Here is a 14122-nt window from a genome sequence, read left to right on the forward strand (position 1 = left end):
AAACAACTCCCAAACTGGTTTTAATTTAATCCCCAAATTACCTAACTAATCACACTTTTTCTAAACAGCACGATCCCCATAAGGTTGAAGAAGAAGTCACCTACATAAGCTCCCTTGGGCTAGACTCAATCCTCTTCCCTTTGCTGGGGCTGCATAAACCATGAAATTCCTAAGGCTTTCAAGTTCAGTACCTCTCTTGCAAGGGTTTGGTGGAAGAAGGAATGGTCCTTGCATTTACCTTTTGGTAAGGGAAGGGGAGAAAAAGGAGGAGGCAGAAAGTAACAGAGAGATCTCCTGACCAAGAAGGTAGAACATTACCACCCACCTATACAATGACATTTTCCCACTCCCCAGACATTCAGTGAGATGAAAGACTGGAAATACCCAGAAATGAGGATTCCCACTTATACCATGCCCATAAATTTTATTAGCTTCCCAGCTGAAGGAATAGGGACTTTATCCATCTATTTCATAGTGAGAACGCTCATGAAATTAAATATGGATAACCATGACAGTTTTATGAGTTAAGCTTCCCAAATATTATATAATCATATTTCTATAAATAATTAGAAGAGGTGAGTTTTTCCTTCATCTTAAATTCACTTATCACATAAAAACTGCCTATTGATATTCAAAGAGATTTGGTGGAAATTTTAGGAAACTTAAGTCATATTAAGTATTAAAAAAAACAAAACCTTTCTGGAGTGTATAAGAAATTAAACCTCAGCCAGCTGAATATCATTTTCCCACAAGTATGATTGAGGGGTTGGGAGGTGAAATCCTATTTAACTGTACTCAATTATTTTCAAATATATGCTCTGGATAGTTTCAATGTCATACTTGTCTCTAAAGTAACCAATATCTGTTTTATGGCTAAAAAAAACTTTTATTTGAACCTGACACTAAGTGAAAATTAAATTGTTAAAACTGTGACTTCTTGCTAACACAGCCTTTTGGTTTTCATGTAAAACAATTCCTTACTTAAAAGATGTGTTCCATATATTTTTTAATACAGATTTTTTAAAAGAGGTTTCTATACAGCAGTCAAATAAATGAATACATTAGATCTGAACTATGGTTTAAAACCTAACTAAACCAAAACTGAAAGACTGACAAAGAAGTAAGAAAAATCATTTTTTTTACATGAATTTCTTGAGAATCAGGAGGATCATCAGAAACTGGAGGCTCTTCTGGTATGTCAACACTTGCTTTTAATATATCAACTTCTACTTCATGATCTTCTTTTAAGTTCAGTGCTATTTCCTGGTCAAGCCTATGTTCAGAGACAACAGGGCTTTCAGAGGTAATGAGCCCAGAGCTTCCACTACCACCAAGGACATCTGCCATCGCTGGGGGAGGGAAAAAAAAGTTAATCTTCTATATTTTAAACTAAAAACAAAACAGAACAAAAGATACATACACAGTCTGGGAAGCAAACAGAAGGGAAAAGGCTGCACTGCACGTAATACTTCCTTGAAAAACTGTCATATAACCAAAAAGTTTCTAACTTCTTAAAGAGGAAATGCCTGTGAGGATTTACACATTACTCCTGTTTCATCAGTATCCAATCACTCAGTTTAAGTACATATTTGCTTTCCACAAAGACAAAAAACAGAAGATAAATTTTACAGTTAAAAATAACAACTTTGGTTTTTCTCAAGTGGAATATAATTCTTGCCCTTACTAATATGACAACTGCTTTGAGGAACTCAGATATTTGGCCCTTATTAAATCAATCTGAAAATTATATTTACCTGGTGACTACTAACTATACAACCACCTATCCCTGTTGACCCATTATAGAATTACATGAGAGACATGCAACCTGGGCTTTGATCTGGCTGTGAAAATGACTAGATATCCCCCTTTTGGCAGAAAGCATTCAAATGGCCGCAAACGTACTCTACCACTTAAATAAGGGATGGCGGGTGCAGGGAGGACTGTCATTAAAACAATTCCTCCTAATTTTTCACCTTCCACTTTGCCAAAGTTTTATGTTATTAGCACCCATCAGCCATATTTGGATTTAGAGTTTGTGAATGACACAAAATTCAAATCACCTGGGGCAGTAGGGAGGGAGATGAATCTGAGTAACTTAATTAAAAACCATTTAAGGGGGGGTGAGTATAGCTCAGTAGTTAGAATGCATGCTTAGCATGCACAAGGTCCTGGGTTCAATCCCCAGTACCGCCATTAAAAACAAAAACAAAAAAGAAAAACTAAGTGTTTAACAAAAATCAATTAAAAAGTTAAAAAAAAAAAAAGACAAACTAGGAAAAAATATTTTCACACTTTTAACAGATAATGAGGCTAATATCCTTAACATACAAAGACTGCTCTGCTTATAAAACAAACGAAAAAGTTTCCACTTGTCAGTTTGGCAAAGAGGAACGGGAAAATACGCATTTATTTTCCAGTCACCAGTAAACAACCTTTATTGGAGAAAATAATGAAGTATTAAAAATCTGTGCACACTCCTTGACCCAGGAGGTCCATGTTTAGGAAATCTACCCTAACAGTTAGGAGCATGAGTTCTAGGGTCGGACAGCATCAACACCATAACATACAGCAGTGTTATGTCCTCATGTGAAATGCTTAGACAAGTTCTGGGCATAGACATTCAAGGTACCTGCTTTTCCCTAAACCCAACTGTGAGCTCAATGTGGAAAATATATCTTCCTCATCTCTGTATGGCCAGGGTCTAACTGAGAGGAGGCACAAAAAAAGAAGGGAAGGGGAGGAGAGGGAAGGGAGAAGAGAGGAGAGAAGAGAGAGAAGATCCACTGCATTAAAAAAAAAAAAAATCAAACAAACTCCATATAACTGTTAATTTCCCTGGAATAAGTTTAGTCACTTGTGATTATTTTCTAACAATATGCCAATCTTGGCTGTAAGTTATCACAGACAGAATAAATATGGAAGTTGCCCTGTGCAGATATCTGAATCCCAGAAGATCAAAAAGCAGATGTGCAGTCTGGCTGAGGACTAGTAATTTACTTTATTCTTCTCTGATGTTCTGAGGGAAAATACGTCCACAAAAACCATTCTAAGACTGACACTATTAGAACCATAGAGTGTTTATAAGCAACCCACCATTTTGAGAGCTGATATACCTCCTCAGAATTCTATTTTTAGCCTGGGAAGCAACTGGAGAGGAATAACTGAGATAAGAAAGTCTGGATAACAAATTCTTTTGCCCCAGAAACAGAACATTCATTAGTCAAAATAAAATGAAATAATTCTAAAGTTAAAATAATACATACATTTACTGTTATCTGTTCTAATTGTAGAGGTACAGGTTTCAACAGATACTGGTCCTTCATCTAAAACTGGTTTCTTGGACTTCGGGATGAGGATTTTCCTTTAGAAATAGAAATATGTGTTTTAGTGCATAAGAAGCTAGCCGCTCTAACCTGTGTTATTTAACCTTGCCCCAACTCCTACTTTTCTTTTTGCTGATGAAAACTGAAGTTCGGAGAAATTAATACCATGCAGGTTCATTTTGAATAATACTGTACTATTTACAAGTGAATTTAGAAGTAAGAAATGCTGTAATATTTTATTTTGTTGAAGACAAAGGCATGGTCTTAAACTAGAAATAAAATGACTTTAAATGCTGGTCAGTATAAATTACACTTATGTCAAGTTTTAATTATCTCTGGCCACATTCTTCAAATAAGTATATCAAATATTATGGATGGTTTTCTCATATACTCAGTAGAATCAGTTCGATATTTTAATGCTAACTGAAAAGTGTGATAAATGACTCAGAATGGGAGACCAAAGGGACCTGTATTAATCCACCTGTTATGTTGACAGCGGTCCCTTTCTGTTCTAGCTGGTCTTTCCCTAAACGCAACTGAAGTATACTGATTTTTTTAAAGGGACAAAAATTATAAAGTAAATTCAAGAAAAAGTACACATTTGGAATATATACACATTTATTTATAGATATATTTGTAAGGCTTATCTCAATCACAATGTTTATAGTAAGGATAACTAAGAACCAACAACCAAATAAATTTACAATTAAAAAGGAACTAGTTTGCCAAGATGGTGAACATTCACCTAGATTATCATCGATAACCACAAAGTTTCCCTGTCAAGTGATTGTTCTTTGCACTGTCATTGTAATTAACCATCAAACCCATTGCAGTAAACATTAGCTTTCATTAAAATTCAAAAAACCCTCAGAATTAAACAATGAAACAATCTTGATAATCCTTTCATATTGTTTCCTCCCACTTTTTCCATTACCGCCTGGCAAAGATTGCAGTTAAATCAGGATTTCCCTTCTCAGAAGTAAAGCATATGACTGAGTTCAATCTAAGAGGTGACTATTATGATACTGATTACCGTGGGTGGCTTGTGAAGCCACTCTCAGGACTTACAAAGTAATGAACTATTCACAATGTCTTAAATTATCATGTTTTATGTGGGTTAATCTTCGTAAATTATCCTTACTACTTCTTGATAAGCTGCAACATTTTTTGTATCCTCTGGAACAGTGTTACTCAAAGTGCTGATATGAAGTATATCTAGTCTTGCGGTAAGTAGTTTATGCCAGAAGATGAATCAATCACTTCACTGATTAGTTTAGCTGTTTTTCAGTAAAGGAAGAGTATTGATTTATATTTTAATACAAGCTGCTTACCTTGTTGCAGGCCATAAATTGTCTGGGAACTGGCATCTATCTTACGTTAGACCATACTTTAAGAAGCACTGCCCTACATCATCTACTACATTGCCTAAATGTGTAAGTGTAAATCAAACTAATTGGGAGCATAATAGTTCAAGCAATCACTGAAAAACAAAACCTGCTAGAGTCGTATCAACCAAATGGCAGAGAACAATACTGCCTCTGAACCATCTCCCCTATAGTCTGCCTTGGTAATACTACAGAATACATATCTCATCATCCTAAAACCACTGAAAATGGGAGAGCAAGAAGGAATGCGTGTTTGTGAGTGAAAATGTTGATTTTCAACAAAAATAGAATCACTGAAGAATATTAAAGAGTTATGCCTCAATTCATCATGTCTCTATATATTTAGGAAATGTCTGGTATCATTCTAAGGCTTTATCACTACTTAAGAACTCAAAAACTACTAAAAAACATAAATTGTATAAATGAACTTCTTTCATAAGAGAAAACATTACCAAAATGGAAATCCCATAGATCTAAATAAGAGCTAATCTATGTATAGAATATTTACTGATTCACAGTTTCATTATACTTTTATTAATATTTGAAATCTTCTCAATAAACTTACCCTTCACAGATTGATGGCACAGAAAGAGAAGCTTCATCTCCTTGAATGGGGCTTAAGTGATTTGATTCTGAAAGTGCACCCTCTGTAACTAAGAGATCCTTTGTTTCTGCATCTTCTAAAGCGCCTATAAATCATATAGTTAAGAACATTTACAATTATTTATGCTACATGTGTAGCAATTATTCAGGGTCTTGGCCTATTTACTTTTCAGTAAGTTGCTAGGTCTGCTCTTTTGTACTCTTTGGTTTATTCCCTTGGCATCAGACTGCCAACAGGTCCTTCTTCTAATTCTCTGAGCCTAGGCCAAGAGCGATTCCCCTCCAATCCCCACCCTCTCTTTAATCTATCACTCTTACTTTCAGTATAACAGGCATTGTTGCACAAATATTTTACATGTAACAAGTCCCTTAATCCTCAACACCCAAAGTCATAGTATTATTCTCCTCATTTTACAGATGAGTAAACAGAAGCATATGGTTACACCCAGATCACAAACCTAGTAACTAGCTGAGCTAGTAAGATTCAAATCTAGTTTGTTTCACTTTATAGTTTGTGCTATATAATCCTCCACAAAAATAATAAAATTTTCTATTTGAGACTGCCAAATCATTTTCAGATGAATCAATGAAGACACTGCCATGAACACCTTCATCTAGTATTTACCATTCAAATATTTTAGTGAAACATAGCACACAAAAGAGTAATGTAGACTTCTAAATACATGCTATTTATGAAGATAGTCTTGAGTTTTTAGAGAATTAATAATGCATATGTTTATTAAATAAAGAAATCATAGCCCAAACTTCACTGGATTCACATCTTAAGAAACCCTAGTTCAGCTTAGGCAGAAAATATTTCCCAAAAGGAATCACTATGACATAGATTTTTATATAAATATTTGGTTTTATAGATTTAAAGTTAGGAATTACCTTTAAATCAGCTTGTTAAAATCTGTGCAAGGATAAGAAACATAAAAACAGACTATTTTCTGATCCACCAATTCTACGCCAAGTCTCTCCCCTTCCTGGTGTTCTACTGGTCTGTTCTATGTTCCCCAGCATAGTATATACCAAACAGCACTGCATAGGCTTGTTTTATATAAGCCATTAGGCTCTAAATTACATGTGGGTAGGTGCCATATCTACTTTACTTATTGCTTGATCCTTAACACCTAGAACACACAAAGGAGCCCACGTGTTATACACACATTAGGGGATCAGAAATTTTTGATAGATAAATGAAAATAAAGACAATAAATTTGTGGGCCTTTGGACATTTATTTTCACTTTCCAGTGATTATTTTGGAGGTAGGGATGGACAGTATAATGAACCTCCTGTTTTCTGAGCAGCTTTCTAGAAAGCTGAGACTGCTGGATGGGTAATTTAATCTAGTATGTAAAGTTAGTATTATTATATCTCATAGCTACAGGAAGACCTTAAGTCAGACTGATATCTGTTACTTCTTCCTTAACCATTACTATCCTTTTCCAAATTTCAGGTTGAAATGAAAACAGAACACACATAAGTTCTTCTCCTCTCAAATCTCATACCTACTTTCTAATGAATGGAAACAATGTAAGTAAGCTGTGTATTTGTATGTGATATGTGATACTCATCTTACAACAGAAAAACTTCTACTACAAATTTTACTGAGGGACATCAATCAATGGCCATTTAAAATACTTGGAAATGAGCTCTTACCCATTTGTTTCTCCAGATCTGGAGGATTTACTTCTGATTCAAACACATCTTTATCACTGTCCTTCTCGGTTTGTTCAGTTAAATTGGTTATCAGTTCAGTGGAAGAGCTCACTGGTTTAGAGGCCATGAGACTATCTTCAAAGTCTTCTGGTAACCGAGCATCCTGATACTCCAAGGTAGTCTGGTCTGATCTGGTTGAAGCATTGCTATTTTCTATGCTCATATCCAGTTTCTCCAAACTTTGTGAAGTTGTATCCTGTGACTGTACATCCATTTCTTGATGGTCCTCTTCAGTGCTATTCAGGGGAAAAGATGTTGTCTTATCTTTGTCCTTTAGCCATTCGGTTTCTGCTGGAACTCCACATTTATGGAAAGGTACAGTAACAAATGCTTTTGTTTTGCTGTCATCTGCAGCCTGTCAAGTAAAAGGTTTTGAAAAAAATTTTTACTAGTAAAAATCAGTCAAGTCTAAGCTATCCATCCCAATTATATCCACCCTTTCCATGTTCAGTTTTTTCCAAATTCTCTTCTCAATCGAAATCCACTTATTCTAAATTCATTCTCTTCAGTTTCATGATTAAAAGTTAATGACTGCTGATGATTCTCTAACTGGTAATAAATCAGTATTTCCAAAAGACTGAAACACAGAATAGGCAAGATGCCCAGTAAGTACCAATGGGTTGTTATCAGCCTACAGTGGAGATCTGAAGACATATGCCACCAAATAGCTATTTGGTTACAGACAATTTAATCTGGTGCTTCTAGCCCTATTTTCTTCACCTGTAAATCATTGGTTTGGCTTAGTCAATGCCCTGAAGTTTCTTTCTCAACAAATGTTTTCTGATTTTATGACTATTTGCAAGACTATGTACAAAAATCTGTAGTGTTATTATTCAAACTGACTTATCTAACTTTTTACTTATAGGAACTAACATTTTCTTATTATGTCTTTTTTGTTCCAACTATTATCAAACTTACTCCAGCAGTCCACTTTATGGTCATGCCTTCTTCCATGAATGAAATTCTAGTTTCTTTGAGTCGTGAAGGAGTAAGAGACCTTCCAGGTGACAGCGAGGGAGACGCTAAAGGTGTTGTTCGAAGACCAGACCTTAGAATGGATTGAGGAGTGAACTCAGCATATCCAGAGGAAGTAACTGACATGGCCAAAGTCTTAGCTTTCTAAGACAAAGAGTGAATGGAATTCACCATTAGTATCTGTAAAGGGCACTAACGTAAGGACAGACAGGATCAAGTAGTCACAATGGTGGCTATATGCTCATCTCTAATAAACACATGAATAAAAATTTTTATTACAAATTACTGGAAAGAAAATACAAAATTCTATCTATATATAAGGCTACAAAACATAAAACTGCATCCATAATCAATCTAAAGACCTTGGTTATCCCCAAGTTGAATTTCAACTTAAAAAATAAAGTGCTGAGATAAATTATTTAACTATTGCTTAGAAAACTTTAGTAAGGTAAAAGAGGTGATAGTTTGTGATGAACAGAACCTAGTTTAATTATAGCAAGCTAATCTAAATTAGTAAGACTGACTTTAAGAATGTTTTAGAAAAATACAACTTCATCACATGAATCCAAAGACAGTTAATGATAATGAATACAAATAACTGAACTAGTTAGTTAGTAAAAATAATTCCTTCAATAACTTCTCCTCTAAAGGACTAGTAAACAGATTATTGGATCTCATTAGATTCAGTACAAGATTATACTGACTTTTTTTCTAGGTTCTTTTCGGTAACAAGTACAGAACTGTTCCCTTATTAAATTTCATTTGAACCTAGTTATAGAGAATATAAAATGTGTTTTTCAATAGAAGAAAAAAAGTTAAAAATATCATACTGGATATTAACTGTCAGGATTTTAATAATCTTAGCACTCTTTTTTTCAACTTCTTTTACTACTTTAGGACTAACATTTACTGAAGTATCTTTTCTCCAACTTGAAAAATAAGAATTCCCTGGCTTCACTTTAAATGCTGGGTATCCAGAAACAATTAAGAAGAAAGCTTCTGGGAACAAGGAGCTAGGAGATAACATTTATAAAACATTTTGACAATGGGAAGGTAAAAAAACCACTGTTTCCAATCATTACATGTTTGGTTTTGTGGTTTCTTAGCTGATAATTTATCAGAGAAGGTGAAGGAAAAGGCAATTTAAGGACATTTATTTAAAGACAGAAGAAGCCAGAGTTTTAAAATAAATTAAATTAAAAAAGGAACTAAAAAGCATTTGATAAAGGAAAGAAAAACAAAATAGCACCAGAAATGGAATTTAAAAAAAAAAATCCCAAAATGTGAAAGCATTTTTCAAAGAATAAAGGCCAATTTATAATAACCGTACAGTCTTGCATTACTTTCAGAATATAACTGTTAACCTTGAGTATAATGCCAGTAAAGCACAAAGAGTAAATTTAGTAAAGTCTGTTTATGACAATATAAAAATAAAGTAAGCATTTTGGAAAGATACCCACATAAAAGAAAAAAGAAAATAAAGGCTTAGAGCTGCCTATTACCCAAAAGATCAATTATAAATAGCTTATTTCTCTCTGCTACTTGAAAAGTAAGAACTTTCTAACTTCGCTGTGAATGTTAGATATATAATACTCACCTTAACTACAAGAGGAGTTTCAAGTAAATGTAATTCTGAAGCTCTGGAGCAATTTTGATGTGATCTTTTTAATTGTGAACTTACTGGCGATGAACTGGATGCCAGGTACAAAGGAGATCTTATGAGGGTTTGCTGAATAAACCCCAGACACTGAGAAGGCTGGGGGACAGGATGAACAATCCAATCCAGTAGTCTGTAATCACAGTATAAATAGAAAAATCTTGGTGACACATTTATTGTTATACTGAAAAAACAAAGAATTTGGTATTCTATTTAATTAAGCAGACCTCTGTATTCACTGGAAAATATGATAAACACATGAAAATATAAATTCAGACAAGTATATTACTGTAATGCCATGCTTAGTTCAAAAAATCAAAATTAATTTAGTAGCAAAAAAAGAATTATGAATTCTACATAATAATTAATCTGATCATGCCCCCACCCCTCCTTGCCAAAATGAGTTCTAGTCCTCCTCCCTCCCATTTACCAATATTTACTGAGCCCTTCATTTATTTTCAAATGAAGATGAATTGCTAATGATTTAAACACTCAAGAAAACTGGGCAATGCTTCCCCAGCAATCCATTTAATACGACTCACTTTCATTAACACATAAAAATTCCTTTCACCTCCATGTGATGTACATAATGGCTTATTTACCTTTAATGGTTCTGATTACAATAAAAACTAGACTTACCAATGACAACAACAGTTAATTCTCTCAAATTAATGAGCTTAGTGGCAAAATACCATCTCAGTATTCTGCCGAATGGTTTTCTATAATGTCCTGGACACAATTCATACCAAATGATAAAAATTGTCTCACTGATGACTTTTATTAAGCATGCTTACTCCAAATAGCTTAAAAACTTCATTTACAGATAAACTGAGAATAACCAGAAAAGTACATGTTTTGGTGCCCAGAAATAAAAACTTCCCGTTGCTATGCCTTGTCATTCTGTCCTTTAAGTTCAGAAGAGACTTCTGCAATTAGGGGTGATAGGCCAAGAGAAAAAGGTGCTTTAAGATTCAGCCTATTATTCAGTAGGGAAATATTTACAGGAAGCATTTTCTTATACATGGTCTTCCTTTTTGTTATTCTGTACTAAGCGCAGCCTTGAGATATCTACCAAACCAAGAATATTCAGTGAGGCTGCTACACATTTCTTTCTTCATTGTCTACTGATTCTTCTTTCCTTCTCTACCTCATTTGTATTCAAATTCTGTATCTGTAAACTGCTCATTTTTGTATTATACTATCGCAAATAGATATTCTGTTAAATGCTTTGCATTGTACTAACATTTAGTTTAAGGTGCTTATTTATGAATGACTGCTTCTCAAAGCAAGGCCTGTGCAACAAATGGCACCTATTGAGTAAAAGTCAACTTCTCATGCTAACAAGACTTAACATATTTAAGTTATACTTAAAAAAGACATCAAGAAAAAAACTGATTAATATTCTCTGAAGAAAATGCTAAACATTGCATTAGGTCTTATGATTTCCTCAATAAGTTTTTGATCATGAGCCAAGTAAATAATGCATGTTAGATCATGTACATACACAAAACATGAATTACATAATATAGCACTTAGCTATTACTTATTCTATTTCGTTGAAAGATATCCTAGTCACAATTCATTAAATTTACTTATTACCAAAAAAAAAAATTTACTTACTACCCATTAATGCAAACCAATTTGAAAAATACAGAATTAGGGAACAGAATAATTAAAAAAAAATTTTGCTTTACATTTTCTAGGTGACTATTTTTTTAAGTTTTTTTTTGGGGGGGCAGTTAGGCTTATTTATTTTTTTGAGGCAGTACTGGGGACTGAACCCAGGACCTTGTGCATGCTAAGCATGCGCTCCATCACTTGAGTTATACCACACCCCCGGGAACAGAGTGATTTTTATACAAGGTGAATATTCACAACTCAGTTGGCTCTATTCCATATGAGTAAATACTGGCTTTAAAGGATTCTCATAATACATCTTTAGGTCCTTAGGCCACTAGTCACAAGTCTTAAAACTTTTACTATCACTCCCTTCTTGAATCCCAGATCTATTTCTGAGAAAAAGTGACTTGTGGGAAAAAAAAAATTATTGGTAGGAAAACAGAATGTCACTAATAACTGCTTCTATTTGAAGAAATATTCTTAACATCTCATAAAGGTAACTAAAAGAAAATAACCTCAATCTAATAAAATCTTTCAAGAACGATTATAGAATCTTTCTTGAAAATAGAAAAATAGAAAATCCTTTCAAGCTTTGAAAAATGTCCATTATGTATACTACAAATAGCTTTGGCCCCAATTGTTTGCAAATTATTAACTTATTTGGAGCACCTTATTCTTGGTATCATTAATTCAGACAAATTTATTCCAATAAAATAATGCAATTCTGTCTCTGATAAAATAGAATATAAATCTGAAGCTAACACAATACTGTAAATCAACTATACCTCAGTATGTGTGTGTGTGTTTGTGTGTGTGCTTTATTTTTTAATGGAGGTATCAGGGATTGAGCCTAAGACCTCGTGCATGCTAAGTACATACTCTACCACTTTTAGCTGTACCCTCGCCCTACATCAATTTTAAAAAAGAATTTAAAACAATATTTGTAAAATTTTAAAGATAATTAAAATCACAGTATAATTATTGTGTAACATTGTCTTTTAAAAGCGATTTAATAATTTCTTACCTAGAAATTTTTTGTGATGCTTTCGAAATTGGTGTTCCAACAAATGCCTCAGGCAGCTCTGGATTTGGGAGAGAATATACTACAGGAGATGGTTCCTCTATTTTAGGACTACAAAGAAAATCAAAATTTAACTCTTGATTATATATCACAAGGAGGATTAAATTACAAATGCTGTAAGAAGGAGAGATTAGATGGAGAGGAGGGCTTTCATTTTTTACTTCATACACTTGCTTATTTACAAGTAACAATGAACATAATTGCTTTTAAATTTAAAGACAAAGAATGATCTTCTTGTAAGAAAAGTAGCCAACATAAAAGTTTTTCTTTTTTACATCACTAATAAACTTTAAGATTTGATTGTTTATGAATGCAGCTGATATCCAGTAGCATGACTATAAAAGGTGTAAGAAAAACGTACCTATTGTAGATTGAGATGCTATTTTTATGTTCACTGCTTGCCCAAACCTCTCCAATTTTAGATAACACATTATTGATGAAAGTAGATCTTGTTAACACAGTCCCCGTTACAGCTTGCTTTGGAACTGCTGATAATGGTTTCGGTCTAGAAACTATAAAGTGAAAAATGTAGGATTTCATTTCATTTCTAACACCAGGATTTTAATAGAAGATTAATATGAAAGAGTAGTTGGAGAAAATAAAACACAAGATAAGAGTAGTTAAAATTATATTTGGTTTTGCAACATCTATGCAGAAATTTAACAATCTGGGCTTTTAGGAGATGTTAAAATAATTATTCCACATGTTTTCTAAAATTTGAACATGAGTCTTCTAAATGAAATAAGAAGAGTTCTGTCATTCTGTACTAAATAAACTGTAAAAAGTTCAAGGAGGCCCTTTATCTCTTGCCTTCTGAGATGGCCCATGTTCTTGTCTATGGAGTATGTATCTATTTTTACTTTAAACTAAACACCCAACATCCCACTTCTTGGCCTTTCTCTTGCCTTCTGAGATGGCCTGTGCTCTGTCTAAGGAGTGCACATCTTGCTAAATAAACTGACTTTCAGATACACAAAGAAAGTTCCAGGAAAGCTTTATATTTCTTGGGGTAGAGTGGCCAGTGAAAAAAAAAGTACCACTGTAGCCAATCAAAGCAAAATCGAGCTAAATAGAAGATAACAATCATTTCAGAAGGTAACCATTCAATATCTTTTCTGGCCCAATACTTTATGGCATTTTTCAATGAAATCTTACCTTCTCGAAGAACTGATGATGTTGACACATGGTAAGGTTTAGCTCGCTCAATGGCTAATTTTCGCTGGACTCTAGGAAGAATTTTCCCATACTGGTCTAATATAGAATTTCGAGCCACTGATCTCTCCCGCAAACGAGGATCACGATCATTCTATTAAACATACCATAATTGGCAAAAATTTAATCTTCAAAAATGTTTAGTGCTATGTTTATATATTTACGATTTAAAATATAATTATGAATACTCAAGAATATCTTCCTTCTCCCAACATATCCATTCTTCCAAACTAAGGATCTCATACATATACTTAATTGCTTTACTTACCCATCAATAAATTCCAAGTCTCTCATTCCCAGCCTTGATTATTCATAACTAATAAAAGGAATGGTTATCATTTACTAAGCATCTATATGTGTCAGATAACATGTGACTTCACACACATCTCTGAGTACCCTCACAAAGAGATTCTGTCTTTTTATAATTGAGGAAACCAAGGTTCAGAGAGGGTGTTCCAAGCACACAAATTAAGAATTAGTCCAACCACTGAAGCTCCTGCTTTTTGCACTATTTATTTCCTATTGCTGTCCTCTACCAATTCT

At 33.8% G+C, this 14122-nt stretch overlaps 1 protein-coding gene across 3 annotated transcripts in view; it reads right to left on the reverse strand.

Annotated features, from left to right (window-relative positions):
• The window catches only part of AHCTF1 (AT-hook containing transcription factor 1), a 79898-nt gene that overhangs the window by 9290 nt on the left and 56486 nt on the right, over positions 1-14122 (reverse strand). For all 3 annotated transcript variants that reach the window (XM_006198816.4, XM_072948633.1, XM_072948634.1), the window contains exons 24-32: positions 13523-13673; positions 12729-12879; positions 12311-12418; positions 9607-9799; positions 7953-8153; positions 6975-7389; positions 5274-5397; positions 3264-3361; positions 1144-1349 (exon numbers count right to left, since the gene is read on the reverse strand). In XM_006198816.4, the coding sequence (XP_006198878.1) occupies positions 1144-1349; positions 3264-3361; positions 5274-5397; positions 6975-7389; positions 7953-8153; positions 9607-9799; positions 12311-12418; positions 12729-12879; positions 13523-13673 (1647 nt within the window). The remainder of the gene's footprint in view (positions 1-1143; positions 1350-3263; positions 3362-5273; positions 5398-6974; positions 7390-7952; positions 8154-9606; positions 9800-12310; positions 12419-12728; positions 12880-13522; positions 13674-14122) is intronic.

Source organism: Vicugna pacos, chromosome 23 (genome assembly GCF_048564905.1).
Source record: "Vicugna pacos chromosome 23, VicPac4, whole genome shotgun sequence".
NCBI lineage: Eukaryota > Metazoa > Chordata > Mammalia > Artiodactyla > Camelidae > Vicugna > Vicugna pacos.